The 18,589-nt window shown below is 43.3% G+C and overlaps 1 protein-coding gene across 3 annotated transcripts in view; it reads left to right on the top strand.

Annotated features, from left to right (window-relative positions):
- Positions 1-18,589, top strand: part of LOC144686508 (SPATS2-like protein) — a 230,507-nt gene that overhangs the window by 204,324 nt on the left and 7,594 nt on the right. For all 3 annotated transcript variants that reach the window (XM_078551803.1, XM_078551801.1, XM_078551804.1), the window contains 2 exons: positions 8,527-8,629; positions 10,670-10,866. In XM_078551803.1, the coding sequence (XP_078407929.1) occupies positions 8,527-8,629; positions 10,670-10,866 (300 nt within the window). The remainder of the gene's footprint in view (positions 1-8,526; positions 8,630-10,669; positions 10,867-18,589) is intronic.

The raw sequence follows: 18,589 nt of genomic DNA, 5'->3' as shown, positions 1-18,589 counted from the left end.
CTTATTTCCTGCCAAATGAGCTTTCTTGCCAAAGCTACAAGAAGCACTGGCCTCTGATCAATTACAGATATCCAAAATTTTTCTCTGTCACACATCATCGACCTATTGCTTCGGAACTTAGTGATTTACATAGACAAACATCTCCCTGGTTTACTACAGGAACTTCAAACACTGGTGCAATACCAGAAGAATGTAGTACAGTCATATAAGGTGTGTAATGCTGTACTATAGCAAGGAGTTATGTGGAGGTGAATAATGTGCACAGTGCTGGGATATAGTAGCAGAAATGATTGTTACTGGACTAGTAATCCAGAAGCCTGGACTAATGATCTGGAGACGTGAATTCAAATCCTACCACGCCAGGTGGGGAATTTAAATTCAATTAATAAATCTGAAATGAAAAGCTACTATCAGTAATTGTGACCATGAAATTACTGGTTTGACATAATAACATATCTGGTTCATTAATGTCCTTTAGGGAAGGAAATTTGCCATACTTACCCAGTCTGGCCTACATTTGAGTCCAGACCTACAACCCTGCAGTTGACTTTTAACTGCTCTCTGAATGGCTTAGCAAGGCTCTCATTTTTATTAAACTGCTACAAAAAGGTCTAAGAGGAATAAAAGTAAAATACCGTGGATGCTGAATATCTGAAATAAAAACAGAAAGTGCTGGAAAAGCTCAGCAGGTCTGGCAGTGAAGGGAGAAACAGAAACTCAAACATTTTGAATCCAATATGACTCTCCTTTGGAAGACTAAAAAGGAATATTAAAAAAATAAGAAGAATAAAACCAGACGATCCATTTGGAATCAACCCACGCACCAGACATTGAGGCACACTTAATTAGCCCAGTCAATCCTTAAGGTTTCCTTAATGATATCTGGGGACTTTTGCCAGAACTGAGAAAGCTGTTGCCCTGATTAGTCAAGTAACAGCCTGACGTAGAAACATAGAAAGATTTACAGGTGTGAAAGGGGGTCGTTCGGCCCATTATATCCATGCTGGCCAGAAAAAAATTACCCAGTCTAATTCCATTTTCCAGCTCTTAGCCCATAGCCCTGTAGAATACAGTACCTGAAGTACATATCTAAGTGTTTTTTTTAGATGCAATGAGGGATTCTGCTTCTACCACCCTTTTAGACAGTGCATTCCAGATCGCCACCATCCCATGGGTGAGGAGTTACCCTTCAACTCCCCTCTAATCAATTACTTTAAATTTATGCCTCCTGGTTATTGGCCTCTCTGCTCAGAGAAATAGATCCTTCCTATCCACTCTATCCAGGTCCCTCATAATTTTATACACCTCAATTAAATCTCCCCTCAGCCTCCTCTGCTCTAAGTAAAACAATACCAGCTTATCCAATCATTCCTCATAGCTAAAGTTCTCCATCCCTGGCAACACCCTCATAAATTTTTCTGTACTGGTGTCCTGGCCAGCATTTATTCCTCAATCAACATCACAAAAAAATAGATTAGCATTTGCTGTGTGCATATTGACTGCCACGTTTCCTACATTACAACAGTGACTACATTTCAAATATATTTCACTGGTATAAAGTGCTTCAAGATGTCCGGTGGCTGTGAAAAGCATTATATAGATGCAAGTCTTTCTATTCTTTTCTAGTGTGGTCACATCCTTTCTGTATTGCAGTGACCAGAACTTTACATAGTACTCTAGCTGGTATCTAACTGGTATTTTAGACAGTTCAAGAAAAACTCCTTTGCTCTTATACTACAAGCCTCAGCCAACAAAGGAATGTATCCTGTGGGCTTTCTTGACCATCTTATTTCTCTATCCTACAACCTTCAGGGATCTGTGGACTGTGCCTCTGTTCCTCTACACTCCCATTTATTGTGCATTTCCTTGTCTTGTTAGCCTCCCCAAATGCATTATCTCATACTTTTCTGGGTCACATTATTTGCCACTTTTCTGCTCCCTTGACCAGTCCACTGATACCTTCCAGCAGTCTGCAGCTTTCCTCCTCATAATCAACCATACAGCCAATTTTTGTATCATCTGCAAACTTCTTAATCACCCCCCGAAGTTTAAGTCTAAATCATTGATATATACCACAAAAAAAGAGCAAGGAACCTAGTACTGAGCTCTGCGGAACCCCACTGAATACAGCCTTCCGATCACAAAAATATCCATTAACCATGTTTGTCTGAGCCAATTTTGGATCCCTGTTACCGCTTTTCCTTAGATCCCATAAGCTTTTAATTTTCTAACCAGTTTGTCATGTGGGAACTTGTTGAAAGCCTTGTTAAAATGCATATAAACAACATCAAATGTTTTATCCTCATTGAACACCCTTGTTACCCCCTCAAAAAATTCTATCAAGTTAGTCAGACTTTCCCTAAACAAACTCGGTTTGACAGTCCTTGATTAATTTATGCCTGGGAACACCACCACCTGGAGGTTTCCCAAGTCACACCCCATCCTGACTTGGGAATATATCACTGTTTTTTCATCGTCAATGGGTCAAAATCCTGGAACTTTCTCTCTCACAGCAGATAGATGGCAGCAATTCAAGAAGGCAGCTCACCATTACCTTCTCAAGGTAATTGGGGATGGGGAACAATGCCCACATCCTATGAACATCCATGGGGCTAGATTTGGGAGTCCCACTCTTCTTCTTTGTGGGAACATATTTGTTTGGAAGCTTCTTTACCTCCTTCCAGAATGTTTTCCATTGTTATAACACTGATTTACCTTCAAGTAGCTGTTTCCAGTCCATTTTTTCTAAATCACATCTCAGCTTGGCAAAATTGGCCATTCCCCAATTTAAAACACTCACGGTCTATCTCATACTCAGAATCACATCTTTCAGCCAAAGCTCCAAAACCCTCTATTACCATCCCTGGGTATATTCTGTCCCACAGTCAGGGTAGATCCACCAAAGGCAGCAGCACAGTGTTATATAATCAGGGAGGAGTGGCTCTGGGAGTCTTCAACATTGACTCTGGAACCCACAAAGTCTCATGGCACAAACATGGTGAAGGAAACCTCCATCTGCTCATCATCCACCATCCTCCCTCAGCCCATGGGCAGAATTTTTCCGTCGGCGTGCAGGGGCAGGACCCATAAAATGACGCACAGTGATGTTGGGCGTGCATCCTGATGTCACGGCGCGTCAGTCAGACTTTAAGTTCGGCAGGTGCACACCCGAGTTGGCTGGACACTCACCGACCTGTCAACGGCCTATTAAGGCCATTAACAAAATAGTTGAAGTCATTAATGGACCTGCCCATCCAGCCTTAAGGTTGGCGGGCAGGCCGGGAGCCCTGGCGGGCTTCAGAAAAAGCATGAAACCTCATCCACGGGCGGGATGAGGTTTCACGAGGATTTAAAAATCTCACCATATTTTAAAATAAAAGTTATGGGCATGTCCCAACTCATGTGGCAGTGTCACATGGGGGGACATGGCAGGGTTTTTTTTTCTCAGCTTTATTTAAAGTTTAAAATGTGAGCTGATCTTCCTGAGGCAGTGCTTTGCCTTAGGGAGATCTGTGCGCTCTTCCGCACGCATGTGTGAAAGAGCGCACTCCCAGCTCAGGGAATTCCCGCCTGTCTGCATAGGGAGCGCATAGCGCTTCCTGGCGGACATCATGGCGGGCGGGCCTTAATTGGCCCGCCCATGTAAAATGGCGGTGAGCCCCCAACTGGGGGCGCCAATTGGAAGCCCACCCACCCATGCCCGCGCCCACTCTGGCACTTCTGCCCCGATGAGGGGAAAATGTTACCCCATGCATCAGAACTCCTCCATGTTGACCACCATTTGGTAGAAGCACTGAGGGAAGGAAGAATGCAGAATGGTCTCTGGGTGGGAAACTTCAATGTCCATCACCAGGAGTGGCTCAGGAGAATCACAACTAATTGAGCTGGCCAAGTCCTGAAGGAAATGATGAGAGAACCAACACAAGGGACAAACATACTTGATCTCGTCCTCACCAATCTACCTGTCACAAATTCATCTCTCCATAACAGTATTGACAGGAGTGACCACCACAAGTTCCTTATGGAGACGAATCTCCATCTTCACACAGAGGGCATCTTCCATCTAGTTTTGTGACACTATTCTAAATATTCACTATTCACTATTCAGAACAGGTCTAGCATCTCAATGTGGGCATCGATGAGATACTGTGGGCCATCAGTATCAATAGCACCAGATGTACTTAAAAATGAGGGGCCAACCTGATGAAGCTATAATACAGGACTGCTTGCATGGTAACACTATCAACATCCTGGGGGTTACCATTGACCAGAAACTGAACTATACTAGCCATATAAATACTGTGGCTACAAGAGCAGGTCAGATACTAGGAATCCTGTGGTGAGTAACTCACCTCCTGACCCCCCAAAGCCTGTCCACCATCTACAAGGTACAAGTCAGGAATGTGATGGAATACTGTCCACTTGCCTGGATGAGTGCAGCTCCAACAACACTCAAGAAGCTTGACACCATCCACGACAAAGCAACCCGCTTGATTGGCACCCCTTCCACAAACATTCATTCCCTCCATCACAAAGGAATAATGGCAGCAGTGTGCACCATCTACAAGATGCACTGCAGAACCTCACCAAGGCTCCTTAGCCAGCACCTTCCAAACCCACAACCACTACCATTTAGAAGGACAAGGGCAGCAGACACAAATGGAGCACCACCACCTGGAAGTTCCCCTCCAAGTCACTCGCCATCCTGACTTGGAAATATATCGCTGTTCCTTCACTGTTGCTGAGTCAAAATCCTGGAACTCCCTTCCTAACAGCACTGTGGGTGAACCTACACCACATGGACTGCAGCGGTTCAAGAAGACAGCTCACCACCACCTTCTCAACGGCAATTAGGGATGGGCAATAAATACTGGCCTAGCCAGCGATACCCACATCCCATAAAAATGAATAATTAAGCAAAAACCAGTGGAAGCAGCTATTGACAGGGTTGAGTGAAGCCACAACCAATGGATCAGATCAAAGTTCGGCCGTCCTGCCACATTCAATGGATGGTGGTGGATCATTAAACAACTGATGGGAGGGGGAGGCTTTATAAACATCCCCATCTTCATTGATGGGGAAGTCCAGCACATCAGTACAATAGACAGTTTGCAACTACCCTCAGCCAAAAGTGCAGAATGCATCATCCACCTCAGTCTCCTGAGATCACCAGCATTACAGATGTCAGACTTCTACCAATTAGATTCATTCCGCATAACATAAAGAAATGGCTGTGCACAAGATACAGCAAATGCTATGTATATATATATCCCGACTGTAGTACTGAAGATTTGTGCTCCAGAACAAGCCACACCTTTAGCTAAATTGTCTTATTACAGCTACAACACTGGCATCTACCTAAGGTGGAAAATTGCCCAGGGATGTCCTGTCCACAAAAAGCAGGACAAATCAATACAGCCAATAACCACCCCATCAGCTTACTCTCAATCATCAGCAAAGTAATGCACAGTGTCATCGACGCTGCTATCATGTAGCACCTACTCACCAACAACCTGCTTACTGATACTTAGTTTAGATTCCACCAGGACCTCATTACAGCCTTAGTCCAAACATGGACAAAAGAGCTGAATTCTAGAGGTGGGGTCTCACTTTTGACATAAAGGCAGCATTTGACCGAATATTGCATCAAGAAGCCCTAGTATAATTCCAGTCAATGGGAATCATGGGGAAACTTCTCTACTGTCTGGGATCATACCTAGCATAAAAGAAGAGACAAGAGTTCCTCAGGGCAATGTTCTATACCCATCCATCTTCAGCTCATCAGTGATCTTTTCTCCAACAAAGGGCCAAAAGTGAGGATATTCACTGATGACAGTATTTGGTTCCATTCACAACTCTTCAGATGCTAAAGCAGTCTGTGCCTGCATGCAGCAAGACCTGGACAACATTCAGACTTGGGCTGATGAGTGGCAAGTATCATTTGTGCCACGTAAATGCCAGGCAATGACCATCTCCAGCAAGAGACAGACTAACTACCTCCTCTTGGCTTTCAACAGTATTACCATCCCACCATCAACATCCTGGGTGGGGTGGGTACTATGGACCAAAACCTTAACTGAATGAGCTACATAAATACTGAGGTTACAAGAGCAAATCAAAGGTGGGGAATTCTGTAGCTGGTAACTCACCTCCTGACTCCCTAAAGCCTTTCCACCATCTACAGGTCAGGAATGTGATGGAATACTTTCCATTTGCCTTCAACAACCCTCTAGAAGCTCAATACCATCCAGGCCAAAGCAGCCCACTTCATGGTACCCCACCCACCACGTTAAACATTCAATCCCTCCAACGTGGGTGCATAGTAGCTAGAGTGTGTGAGGGGACTAAGGCCTCAGCCCGTATATTTTTTTATAAAATATATATAGGTACCTTCATGGCTATTCCTAAAATTTTAAAAACTGGACAAAGACGTTTTAAAATGACTGACTCTATATCTGTCCATGTCACCTGAACAAAAGGAGCTTTCTAGCAGTTTTGAAGAAACTTACACCTCATTATCTTTGGAGACACTAACAACACATTGTTGGCTGCAGAGACCAAATTCAAAGAGAACTATACAAAGGCCATCTGCATTTCATAAGCCAGGCTGGCCAACCAGAGTCTATTCATCTGCTAGGACAAAGGACCCCACAACCTTCTTTTCAAGTCTTAATGGTTGGAACATTTAACCATCTCAGGAACACCAACAAAGAGATACAGACCCTTTGTTAAAGCCAGAGTGAAGAGGTGGGAGTCATGTGACATGGGCCTAGCTTGTGGAACTACAAAGCTCAGTCTGCCATCTGCTATAGTTTATCATCTGTAAATAGCCTCACAGAAAAAGGGCTCTGCCCAGATTGAATACCTGGCCCATCTACACTGTTTCTACTGGAACTTCTGTACCATCACCTACAAGACTGATTCGTCTCTGTGTGCCTATCTCATTGTGCGAAATCAGCTCCACTGGAAAGTGAATTATACAGCATTGGCTTTCAACCTGTCGACTTCCATGGAGGAATATGTCATTGGACTTTGATCCTGCACTCTGGACCCACGTGAAACAATAATTCTTTTCTCTGTGGTCTTTGCCCTGTTAATCTTTCTTTTCTCTATCCATTTTTTACTATATGAGTGCACAGGGGGCTACATGGCGACTCCTCTCCTGTGTTTCTACTGGAACTTCTGTACCATCACCTACAAGACTGATTCGTCTCTGTGTGCCTATCTCATTGTGCGAAATCAGCTCCACTGGAAAGTGAATTATACAGCATCGGCTTTCAACCTGTCGACTTCCATGGAGGAATATGTCATTGGACTTTGATCCTGCACTCTGGACCCACGTGAAACAATAATTCTTTTCTCTGTGGTCTTTGCCCTGTTAATCTTTCTTTTCTCTATCCATTTTTTACTATATGAGTGCACAGGGGGCTACATGGCGACTCCTCTCCTGTGTTTTGAGTGTGTGCAAATAAACTAACCCTTTGAGTTCATCCTATCATGAGTTTGCCGTGGGGTTATTAATAGAAATTAGATCACCCCAAAACTGAGGGGTTAGAAAATTATAAAGGGGGGAGCAATTCAAAACATCTTTCTGTTTATGGAAAGGAGAAATGAGGGCTGTTTAAATTAACCCCCTCCTGTCCATAACAAGTGTGTAACATCCACAAGATGCACTGCAGCAACTTGCCAAGGCTTCTTTGACATTACCTTCCAAATCTACGATGTCTACCACCTAGAAGGACAAGGGCAGTAGATGCATAGGAATGTCATCACTTCCAAGTTTCCCTCCAAGTCACACTCCATCCTGATTTGAAACTATGTCACCTTTCCTTCATCATTGCTGAATCAAAATCCTAGAACTGCCTTCCTAACAGTAGTGTGTGTGGACTGTCACAGTGGACTGCAATAGTTCAACAAAGCAGCTCATCGCCACCTTCTCAAAAGCAATTAGTGATGAGCAATAAATGCTGGTCTTTCCTGTAACCCATCACGTCCCTTGAAAAAATATGCAGCACAGTGTAGTGGCAAGAAGCTATATAGAACATTATAGAAGGAAGGAGATGTACAGTATATTACTGAAGCAAGATAATATAGAATGTAATGCAGCTGTATAGCAATATAATGTTCCTTCAGCTATACAGCACTGCAATGTTTCTGGCTACGATACAGCTCTGTAACAAATGCTGTTGCATTTTTAAAAATTTTTGTGAAGAGGGTATAGCTGGCAAGGATGGAATTTTTAGCCCATTCCTGGTTGCCCTGACTTTGGTAAAAATGAGTGGCATGTGAGGCAACTTCCAAGTGCTTTTAAGAGTTAACCACATTGGAGTGGAACTGAAGTTACATATATAGGGAAGACCGGGTAAGGATGACAGGCTGCTTTTGGGCTGCAGTAGGGTGTTGTAGGGTAGCAAAATGTTCAGTAGAGTTGGTTTAAAAGGCAAACTTTAGGAGTTTTGAATTTTGATTTTGTGATTTGCAAATGACAATATTTTGACTAACTGCAGATTTATCTGTTTCTAACAGCAATTTGTAAGTGAACGCAAATATGACGAAGACCTCGGGAGATCAGCACGATTCACTGGTAACAGTGACAGTCTGCAAGCCCAAATCCAGCTGCTTGGAGAAGGTAAGGAAACAATCTAGGGTCAGATAAGATGATTTGAATGCATTATTATCTCAGAATTATGGGAAATGACACGCTTTCTGTAAATGAGCCAAATAGACTTTAAAATTATTTTGAAAGAATGGGGGGGCTTAGTGGATACAGGTTTACAGGACATTAATGAAAGCATCTTAGATTGATAAAGCTGTAAAATAAACCTAATGGAACTCTAGTGTTTTATACAAGAGGCATAAACTGAAAAGCCAAGAGGTAATGATGAGATTACATGAAATATTAACAAAATCTCAATAGAGTACTCAATGCAGTACTCTCTGCACTATAGGAAGGATATTGAGGTTTAGAGCTGATAAAGATTCACTTAGATGTTGCCTTGTATGAGAAATCACAAATCTCAAGAAAGATTTGTAACATAACTGTTGATTTTTAGAACAATGCAGATTAGCAGGTGATAAGATTGAAGTGTTTAAAATAATGAAAGGGTGTTATAGAGTAAGTAGAACCTTGACAGATTGCACTAGTTGAAGGATGTAGCTTGGGGTCATAAATACAATGTTATGAGCTGGATTTTCACAGAGCTGGGCTGATTCCAGAGGCCTTTAAGAATGGCAGGCAGGGCCCGATTTCAGGATTTCCAGCCCCTTTCCCCTGCCGACAACTTTCATTGGAGCAGGATAAAGGTGCAGGCTCCATTGCAGGGGAGGCACCTCCTACCCCCTGAAAGTTTGGTGGAGTTGGGCCAGCTTCTTGAGGACACATGGTTCATGTCCCCTCAGAGGATTAGCAACTGTAGTCTGGATTTGGGAACCTTTTAAAATGTACGTTCAAAAGGTATTAACCATGCCCCTTCCGTGTCTGGCCATCTGTTTCTGTTGATGCAGTTCACAGGTGGCCTTATTATGAATGCTTGGCTGAGCTCCAAGACTCACTAATGGATTAGCTTAGCAAGGTGTCTGTTTTCACAGGTGGAAATGGAGAGTTTGTTTTGATTGATTGACATCTTTATTAAGTTATAATCTGTTATTCTTTCTTTAAACTCTCTCTTTCAATGTCTCTGGTTAATTGAACAAGTTTAGGAGGTGGGAAATGAGGTAAAGCTTCTGTTATTGAAGCTATAATGACTCCGACACTTTATTGCAGGGTTGTTAGAGCAGCATTTTTTTCAAAGCAAAATTCTAAATAGGTAATTTTTAAAGTGCATTTCAACACTTGCATTGTTATTATATGACTCATTGGTTCTATACTGCATGCTGGGCGGGTGCGCATGCATGATGGAGGTGGCTTGTGAAGCGGGTGGGGGGGTGAATGAGGGCTAGAGGGCCAAATAACCTATAAAATAACTGGGAACAAGTCCCAGAGAACTGAGCCTGGCCTTCTAATGAGCCCTCCTCATCACTCGCCCACCTCAAAACTGTCTCCGGAGGCAGCTGGCCTGACTCCATCCCGCCCCGACTCCCCGAATGAAACTGTGGGGGTGTGGGGCCACTGTTAAAGAAGACGGCTCTGCCAAGTCAGGAAATTCCCTGACTCGAGCTTCCCACCTCAATGGTGAAAATCCGGCCCTATGTTTAAGAGGTTTGGAACAGGAAGCAAGATGAATTATTGCACATGGAATTGTGTAATTGTGAAATTCACTTCTAGGGTTAGTGTTTGAGGCAGAAGCTATTCCAACATTCAAGATTAGATTAAGTAGGAAACTGAAGGAAAAGGGATGAAGCGAATTTGAAAAAAGGGTGGATAAATGTGATTAGGTCCATTTATTCAAGGAAAGGGTAAACACTGATGTGGGCCGCTTCAGTCAAATGGGCTGTTTTCTGTATTGCAATTTCTATGTATTTCTGTGGTACTTTAATTTGTGTATTATTGCAGACTACAATGGAGATGTGTTATTTCAATGGAAACCTGTTCTTATATAGCACCTTCAACCTATTACAGTCAGCGTAGAAAGCTAGATGGTAACCTTGGATGTGATTTATGAGATGTCCCCTTCAGGCTCTAAAATGTATCTTTATATCTTGTTTAAAAAAAAATCTTTTTTCTATGCAGTTTCACACCCAAAGAATAACTACTCTACAAGATCACAGTGCATCTCCTCACTGACTCCAATACATCTGAATCCTCAAGGCAGTTCCAGTAATGTTTCTTCACTGCCATCCTCACTTAGTGCATTATCATCAGTTAGTTCTAAAGTAATGAACCCCAGGGACAGTTCTAACAATCAGAAGGTACCTGCAGACAGACAGGTAAGAATTGTCATTGTTACTGCTATCTCTGTTTTCTACCAAATGTGAAAATGTCAATATAGTGCCTGGAAAAGGTGCCATAGCAAGCTAGCATATTGGCCTTTACTGTTCTACTCCAGAAAGCCAGTTTTAAAAAATTCATTCATAGGATGTGGGCGTTGCTGGCTAGGACAGCATTTATTACTCATCCCTAATTGTCCTGTTTAGAGGGTATTGAAGTGTCAACCACATTGCTGTGGGTCTGGAGTCACATGTAGGCCTTTGGGTCCTCAAAGCATTACCCTGGCCTCTGGAATACCACTATGCCACCATGGCACCTCCCCATCCTTGATGGAGGATAGAACTGGAGCCACTTTTATATTTATTTACAGAGTTACACATTGCAAGCAGCGACCTCATAACCCAACAGCCATAGTTTTCATCTGTGTCTATTTATAGAGCCTCAAGTGAATGCTCAGTTAATGCCCAGCATCTGCATACAATTTAACACAAATAATATGCAAATAATATTTAGGACCTAAGTTTGAATCCAGCCTACCATGATGAGCTGAAAGCTTTCTTCCGCTCACTGCGAGGGTACATTGTGAAATGACTCAAGCAGTCTCAGTATAGTTCCTAGAGCTATGTTTCTTCGCACAATACTGTACATAATTAGCATTAAATTAGCCATCTCAATTACTGACAGGTTAGTGTTTGGAAGCTATGACAATATCTTACTGGTTCTGAAATAGGGGCAAAGGTGCCTTGTTCGATCAGGGAACAAAGAGTTTTACTTTCCATCTGGTCTTGTTAGCCTGACACTGGGACTTAGAAATTGGGCCACATGCAACTTTGCAGACCTCAATCACTGCACCTGAATGATTTGAAGATCGGGCAGCTGCTGGCATCGCAGAGGCCCTCAGTTAAGTGAGGAAAAATGGATGTTGTGGTAATTATGGTTTTATCTAATGTGTAATATACCTTTAGGAAGAATGCTATTAAGGAAGATCACATGATCTTAGTATCCAATAGGAGTATAGCGTGGCTACCTCAGTAGTTAGTAGTCAGTACTGTACAGATAGAGTTTTAAGTGAAAGCACACGTTTAGTTGCTGCTGAGTACCTTTGTAAATAAACTAAAAGTTCCCACCAAAGAAGTGTCTGCTAATCAACTCTATTAATAGTACCAACTTAGCCACCACTCACAACAAACTGGCAATGAGGATCCACAGGAACCAACAAACTGGCTTTGAGGATAAAACAAGTTTAACAGAAGAAATCAAGAGAAATGGGGGAAGAGAAGAGGTGGGTGATCCCCTTGAGTACGTGTGGGAATAAAACCTATGACTTAATTCGAAGTTTGACATCACCCAGTGCCCCAGATTCGAAAAATTTTGATGAATTGGTGTATCTTGTGAAGGGTCATTACCAGCTAAAACCCTTGGTAATGATGCAGTAGTTCACATTTAACTCGAGAAATAGAGCCCCAGGGGAGACAGTTGCTTGTTTTGTGGCAAATTTAAAGCAGTTAATGGAACATTGAGAGTTTGGTACATCTCTAAACGACATGCTCAGCGATCGTTTAGTGTGCGGTGTGAATAAGGACACGACTCAAAAGAGATTGTTGTCCGAAGCGAATTTGGATTTCAAGAAGGCACCAGAGATAGCACTGGCAATGGAAAGCAGAGTAAGAGATTCAAAAGCAATACAGGGCTCGCAAAATGGCTCCATCCTCCACATCGGGCAGGAAGCCCCAGCCAAAAAGGGCACGAAAATGCAAGACTCTGCCAAGGAGCAGGAAACAGCCGGAAAATGAGAAAAAGTGATTTAGTAGTGAAAACAAGAAATAATTTCAATAGAGGTAGAAACAAGCAGTCTTTTAACAATTGGTAGTTTAAAAAAATAGAATGTTTTTATTGTCATAGAAATGGACACATAGGGCAGAATTTTCTCCCCGTCTGGGGGGGGAAGTTCAAGAGTGCGTGCGTGGAGGTGTGCCTCCGATCGGCGCCCCCAAATGGGAGCACGCCACCATTTTACGTGGGCGGGCCAGTTAAGGCCCGCCCAGCATGACGTCTGCAAGGACTCCTGTGCGGGTGGGGGGTATTCCCTGAACTGAGAGTGCGCTCTCTCGCACATGCGCATGAAAGAGCACACTCATCCCCCTGAGGCTAAGTGCTGCCTCAGGGAGATCGGCTACACATTAAAAAATATTGAAATCAAAAAAAAAATTTCCCTGGCATGTCCCCTCATGTGACACTGTCACATGAGTTGGGGTATGTCCATCACTTTCAGTTTCACTTATATTAAAAATTTATAAACATACATGAAATCTCATCCCCCGTCCGTGGATGAGGTTTCATGCTTTTTCCAATGCCCGCCAGGGCTCCCAGCCTGCCCGCCAACCTTAAGGTTGGACGGGCAGGTTCACTAATTACATTAATTAATTTGTCAATGGCCTCAATTGGCCATTGACAGGTCGGCAGGTGCACAGCTGATTCTGCTGAGCCCCCGCCCACCTGAAAATTGAAATGGGGCGGGGTGACGTTGGGAGTTCCGCCTGACGTCATCCTGCGTCATTTTACGCATCGGCGAGCGGGCCCCGCCCCCCCGCTCACCAACCGGGAAATCCTGGCCATAATGAGGCAGTGCAAGGAAAGAGTCAAGTAGACTTTTACACAAAAGAAAAAACCCATTAAGATCTACAATGTGGAAGAGCCTGAAGAAACACATTCGGATATTTACTTGTTGTTTAATTTGAAGGCTGGAGGTACAGAACTAATCTATGTAACAGTGAAATTGAATGGTAGACCTGTTCGAATGGAAGTGGACACAGGAGCTTCCATTACAGTAATTGGGGAATGTACCTTCAGATTTCTGAATAATGGTGAACATCAATTAATTTTAGAAGAAACAACTTCCTAATTAAAAACATACACGGGTGAAGATATCCAAGTCAAAGACATAAGTAATGTAGCTATTAATTGTGGGAGCCAATCGGTAAAGCTACCCTTGATGGTAGTAGCAGGCGAGGGGCCAAGACTAGGGCGAAACTGGCTAAAAGAGATCAAGTTAAAATAGGTTGAAATTTTCCAATTGAGAGCAAGTAGGTTACCAGAGTACGCCACAGTCTTCAGGGACGAACTTGGGAAGATCCAGGGGCTACTGGCAAAAAATTCATGTGGATCCAGAGGCCACCCCCCGATTCATGAAGGCCAGACCTTATGCATTGAGAGAAAAGGTCAACACCGAATTGTACAGACCAGAAAAACTGAGCATTATACAACCTGTGCAGTTCTCAGAATGGGCAGCGCCCATAGTCCCTGTCCTTAAGCCCGACCAGAGCATCCGTATTTGTGGAGACTACAAATTGACGGTTAATAAAGTAATTAAGCTAGGCAGACACCCATACCAAAAGTTGAAGACCTGTATGCCAAGCTGCCAGGTGGAACCACCTACACAAAGCTTGATATGAGTCATACTTATCAACAGTTAGAGTTAGAGAATGCTGCCCGGGAATTTGTCACAATTAATACCCACAAAGGGTTGTACCAGTACATTTGTACTCAGCTTACACCATCTTCCAGAGAACAATGGAAAATTTACTGCAGGGACTACCCCAGGTTGTAGTCTATTTAGATGATGTTTTGGTGACAAGGTTCCATGAAAAAAAACACATGGCAAACTTAAAAGAAATCTTAAAACATTCCTTGCAGGCTGGAGTGCGTTTAAAAAAAGATAAGTGCATGTTCCAAGCAAGGGGGGGTAATCTATTTGGGTTACCGGGTAGATTCACAGGGCCTCCACTTGGTTAAAGAGAAAGTGAGAGCCATAAGAGAGGCACCTGCACCAAAGAACATCTCAGAACTCAAATCATTCCTAGGAATGATCAACTATTGAGGATGGTTCTTACCAAACTTGTCTACAGCACTAGCACCCCTACATTCTCTACTCAAAAAGAACCAACGTTGGTCTTGGGAGGCGCCCCAGAAAGAAGCTTTCATAAAGGTGAAACAATTGTTGCAATCGTCCAACCTATTAGTACATTATGACCAGAGGAAAGAATTGGTATTGACTTGTGACGCATCCCCCTTCGGAGTGGGAGCAGTGCTCTCCCATCAGATGGACTTTGGCACAGAACAACCTACTGGTCACGTATCAAGAACACTCACCAAAGTGGAAAAGTGTTACTTGCAGATAGAAAAAGAAGGCCTGTCAATCATCTTTGGTGTTAAGAAATTTCACCAGCATGTACACGGCCGCCATTTTACTATCGTTTCAGACCACAGGCCATTGCTAGGATTGTTCGGCGAAGACAGGGCTATACCACCCATAGCCTCGGCAAGAATACAACAATGGGCTTTAATCCTGGTAGCTTACCAGTATACTTTCGTACATAGGCCTGGTAGTCAAATTGCAAACGCCGATGCACTTAGTTGTTTGCCTTTACAAGAAAAGGATGTGGAAGCCCCAGTTCCACAAGAACTTATTTTGTTGTTACATTTCTCAGATTCATTACCGATGTGTGCACAACAGATCAGAGACTGGACAAGTACTCCTAACACAAGTATGAGAACAAGTACTTCATGTTTGGTCACAAGAGCCTATATCTGAAGAAATGAAACCGTATTTCAACAGAAGACATGAAATAACCAGCCAGGGTAGCATCTTATTGTGGAGAGCAAGAGTGACACTACCTCCAAAGGGTAGAGAGCCATTGCTAATTGAACTACACAGCGTACATTCAGGAATATCCCGAATGAAGACCATAGCTCGCAGCTACCTATGGTGGCCTGGGATGGATGATGAAATAGAGAGTTTAGTGAAGAATTGTGTGCAATGTCAGCAACTGCATAAGTTGTCAGTGACAGCTCCATTACACCCTTGGGAATGGCCAGGAAGACCATGGGTGTGGTTACACGTTGACTGTGTGGGACCTTTCATGGGAACAATGTTTCTGCTCATTGTTGTTGCCCACTCAAAATGAATTGACATATATGAAGTGAAATCACCAACATCTTCTGCTACAACTGAGCAGTTACATCAAAGTTTTGCCATTAACGGACCACCAGAAGTGGTTGTTTGTGATAATGGCACAGCTTTTATGAGTGTTGAGTTTCAGCGGTTTATCAGCCTCAATGGTATCACTCATGTAAAAACTTCACCATACCATCCTTCCTCAAATGGACTGGCCGAAAGGATGGTTCAAACATTCAAGGCTGGCATGAAGAAATTAATTGGAGATTCCTTAGCAGCCAAGCTAGCACGCTTTCTTTTCCATTATAGGATCACCCCCCACACAACAACATGTCATACCTGCAGAATAATTGATGAAACGCCATCTCAGGATGAGATTGAACTTAATAATGCCGAATTTATGGGGGAAGGTGGAAAGGAGTCAGGGAAGTCAGGAAACTAGACATGACTGGCATGGTCGCGAGAGGAAATTTACCGTGAGAGAGATGGTGTATGTGAAGAACTCTGGCAAAGGACCAAAGTGGTTACTGGGTGAAATAAGTGCAGTGATTGGACCTCTATCTTACCCCGTGGAGGTAGAAGGCCGAGTCATATGGAGACATGTGGATCATCTAAGGAAGAGAGAAACAAATCACCTAGAAATGATTCCAGCAGTGTTCATGACCAGGCCAACGTTTCCTTTTGAGAGACTCAACCCAATACAGACATGTCTGCTGTTCCTGTAAGGGTTGAGGAAACAGAACTGTAAGTGCCCACTGAAGCACCTGATGTTCAGGCAACTCCAGAAAAGGAGGTTCCTGACAAAGCATCTGAAGTTGTAGAGCTAAGATGCTCTATGAACATAAGGAAACCCCCAGAAAGACTGAATTTGTAAATTACTTACTAGTGTAAATATTTTGCTATCTTGAGAAAATTGTAGTTGTAAATATAAAATGTATATCCAAGTAAATAGGGAGGGATGTGGTAATTATGGTTTTATCTAATGTGTAATATACCTTTAAGAAGAATGTTATAAAGGAATATCACATGATCGTAGTATCCAGTAGGAGAGTAGCGTGGGCTACCTCAATAGTTAGTAGTTAGTAGTATAGAGATAGAGTTTGGAGTGAAAGCACACGTGTAGTTGCTGCTGAGTACCTTTGTAGATAAACTAAAAGTTCCCACCAAAGAAGGGTCTATCAATAATACCAACTCAGCCACCACTCACAACAAACTGGCAACAAGGATCCACAGGATCCAACAGATGTCCGGGATGGGAAGGAAAACAAGAAGGGTGGACGACCAGGTAGGGGGTCAAAAACTTTGTCAGAAAGTAGCAGCAACAGTTGATGGGGGAAGACATTCGCACTCCTGCTCCATGTTCAGGTAAGTATTCTTCAAAAGCTTATCTGGTTTAATTGCAGCCTCAAGGGCTGCCTATTAGGCCACATGGTGATCTGGTTTTCCTGAGTACAGCTTCAGGACATACCAGTCTTGCAGTGGAGCCTTGAAGAGATGTTGGGCCTTTCATTTGCTAATACAAAGGGCCTAATACCTATTTCAGGCATAGACACTGCTACACATCTGAATTTATAGGCTTTAGTAGAAAAGTATTCCACCTTGAATATTGAGGACCACACAAAAAAAAATACATCATCTAGAGCACAAGGTAGATTCAGATGCAAAATGTCCTTCAGCACATATGATTTCATCTTTCAGAATACTAAGCTATTCTTTGCTGTTTTTAGTTAATCCAATTAAAAATTCTAATTGTAATAAAAACTGCACCTTGAGAACTAGTCATACTGCAACACTGAAAGGTGAACCTCAGTAACAAATTCTGTAATCAACTCTGATCATGATATTCATTGGAAAGGAATAATAAAAAGGTGGCCATAGTCCCTGATTGAATGATGTTTACAAGAGCCATATCGAGCCTTTGTCTTTTATTCGTTAATCTTGCAACCATGGGGAGAATTTTCTCCCCATCGGGCAGGCTGGGCAGGAGCGACCATGGGCAGGCGCACAGCCGATCAGCTGGGCACTGTCATTTTGCGTGGGCGGGCCAGTTAAGGCCCACCCAGCGTGACATGCACCTGGAAGCGCTCAGCGCTACCTGTGCGTGCAGGGGGCGGTGGGAGAGTTGGGGCCTGCGCTCTTTCGTGCATGCGCGTGAAAGAGCGCAGAAATCTCCCTGAGGCACAGGGCTGCCTCAGGGAGATTAAGGAAAGTCATAAAGACTTGATAAATAAAAAATAAAATTATTCAGACATGTCCCCTCATGTTTATCAATTCACATGAAACAATTTATTAAATTAATAAAGCCTTCATGAAACCTCATCCTGCCCATGGATAAGGTTCCATGAAAAATGCGAAGGCCACCTGCGCTTTTCACCTGCCCGCCAACCTTAAGGTTGGACAGGCAGCCTTGTTAATTACTTCAGTTAGTTTTTAAATGGCCTTAATAGGCCTTTGACAGTGCGGCGGGTGCGCAGCTGACTCCGGTGTGTGCCCGCCGAACTGAAGATCGGAATGACGTGCGGTGACGTCGGGACACATGCCCGACGTCACCACGCATCATTTTACGCGTCGGCAAGCAGGGCCCGCCCCCGCACGCCAACCAGAAGATTCAGACCCATGACTTTCAGGAACAGGATCTATCTAGAGGGGAAGAAATGGAAGGCCAGATGGTCAATGAAAGTAGGGAACTTTGGTACTCCTGCTTATTATGTTGCATATGAATAAGGGCACTTGAGAATATTTCCACAATGCCAGGTGATAACCTAATG

Source organism: Cetorhinus maximus, chromosome 11, assembly GCF_964194155.1.
Source record: "Cetorhinus maximus chromosome 11, sCetMax3.hap1.1, whole genome shotgun sequence".
In the NCBI taxonomy this organism is placed as follows: Eukaryota; Metazoa; Chordata; class Chondrichthyes; order Lamniformes; family Cetorhinidae; genus Cetorhinus; species Cetorhinus maximus.
This window is presented reverse-complemented; position numbering and strand designations above follow the sequence as displayed.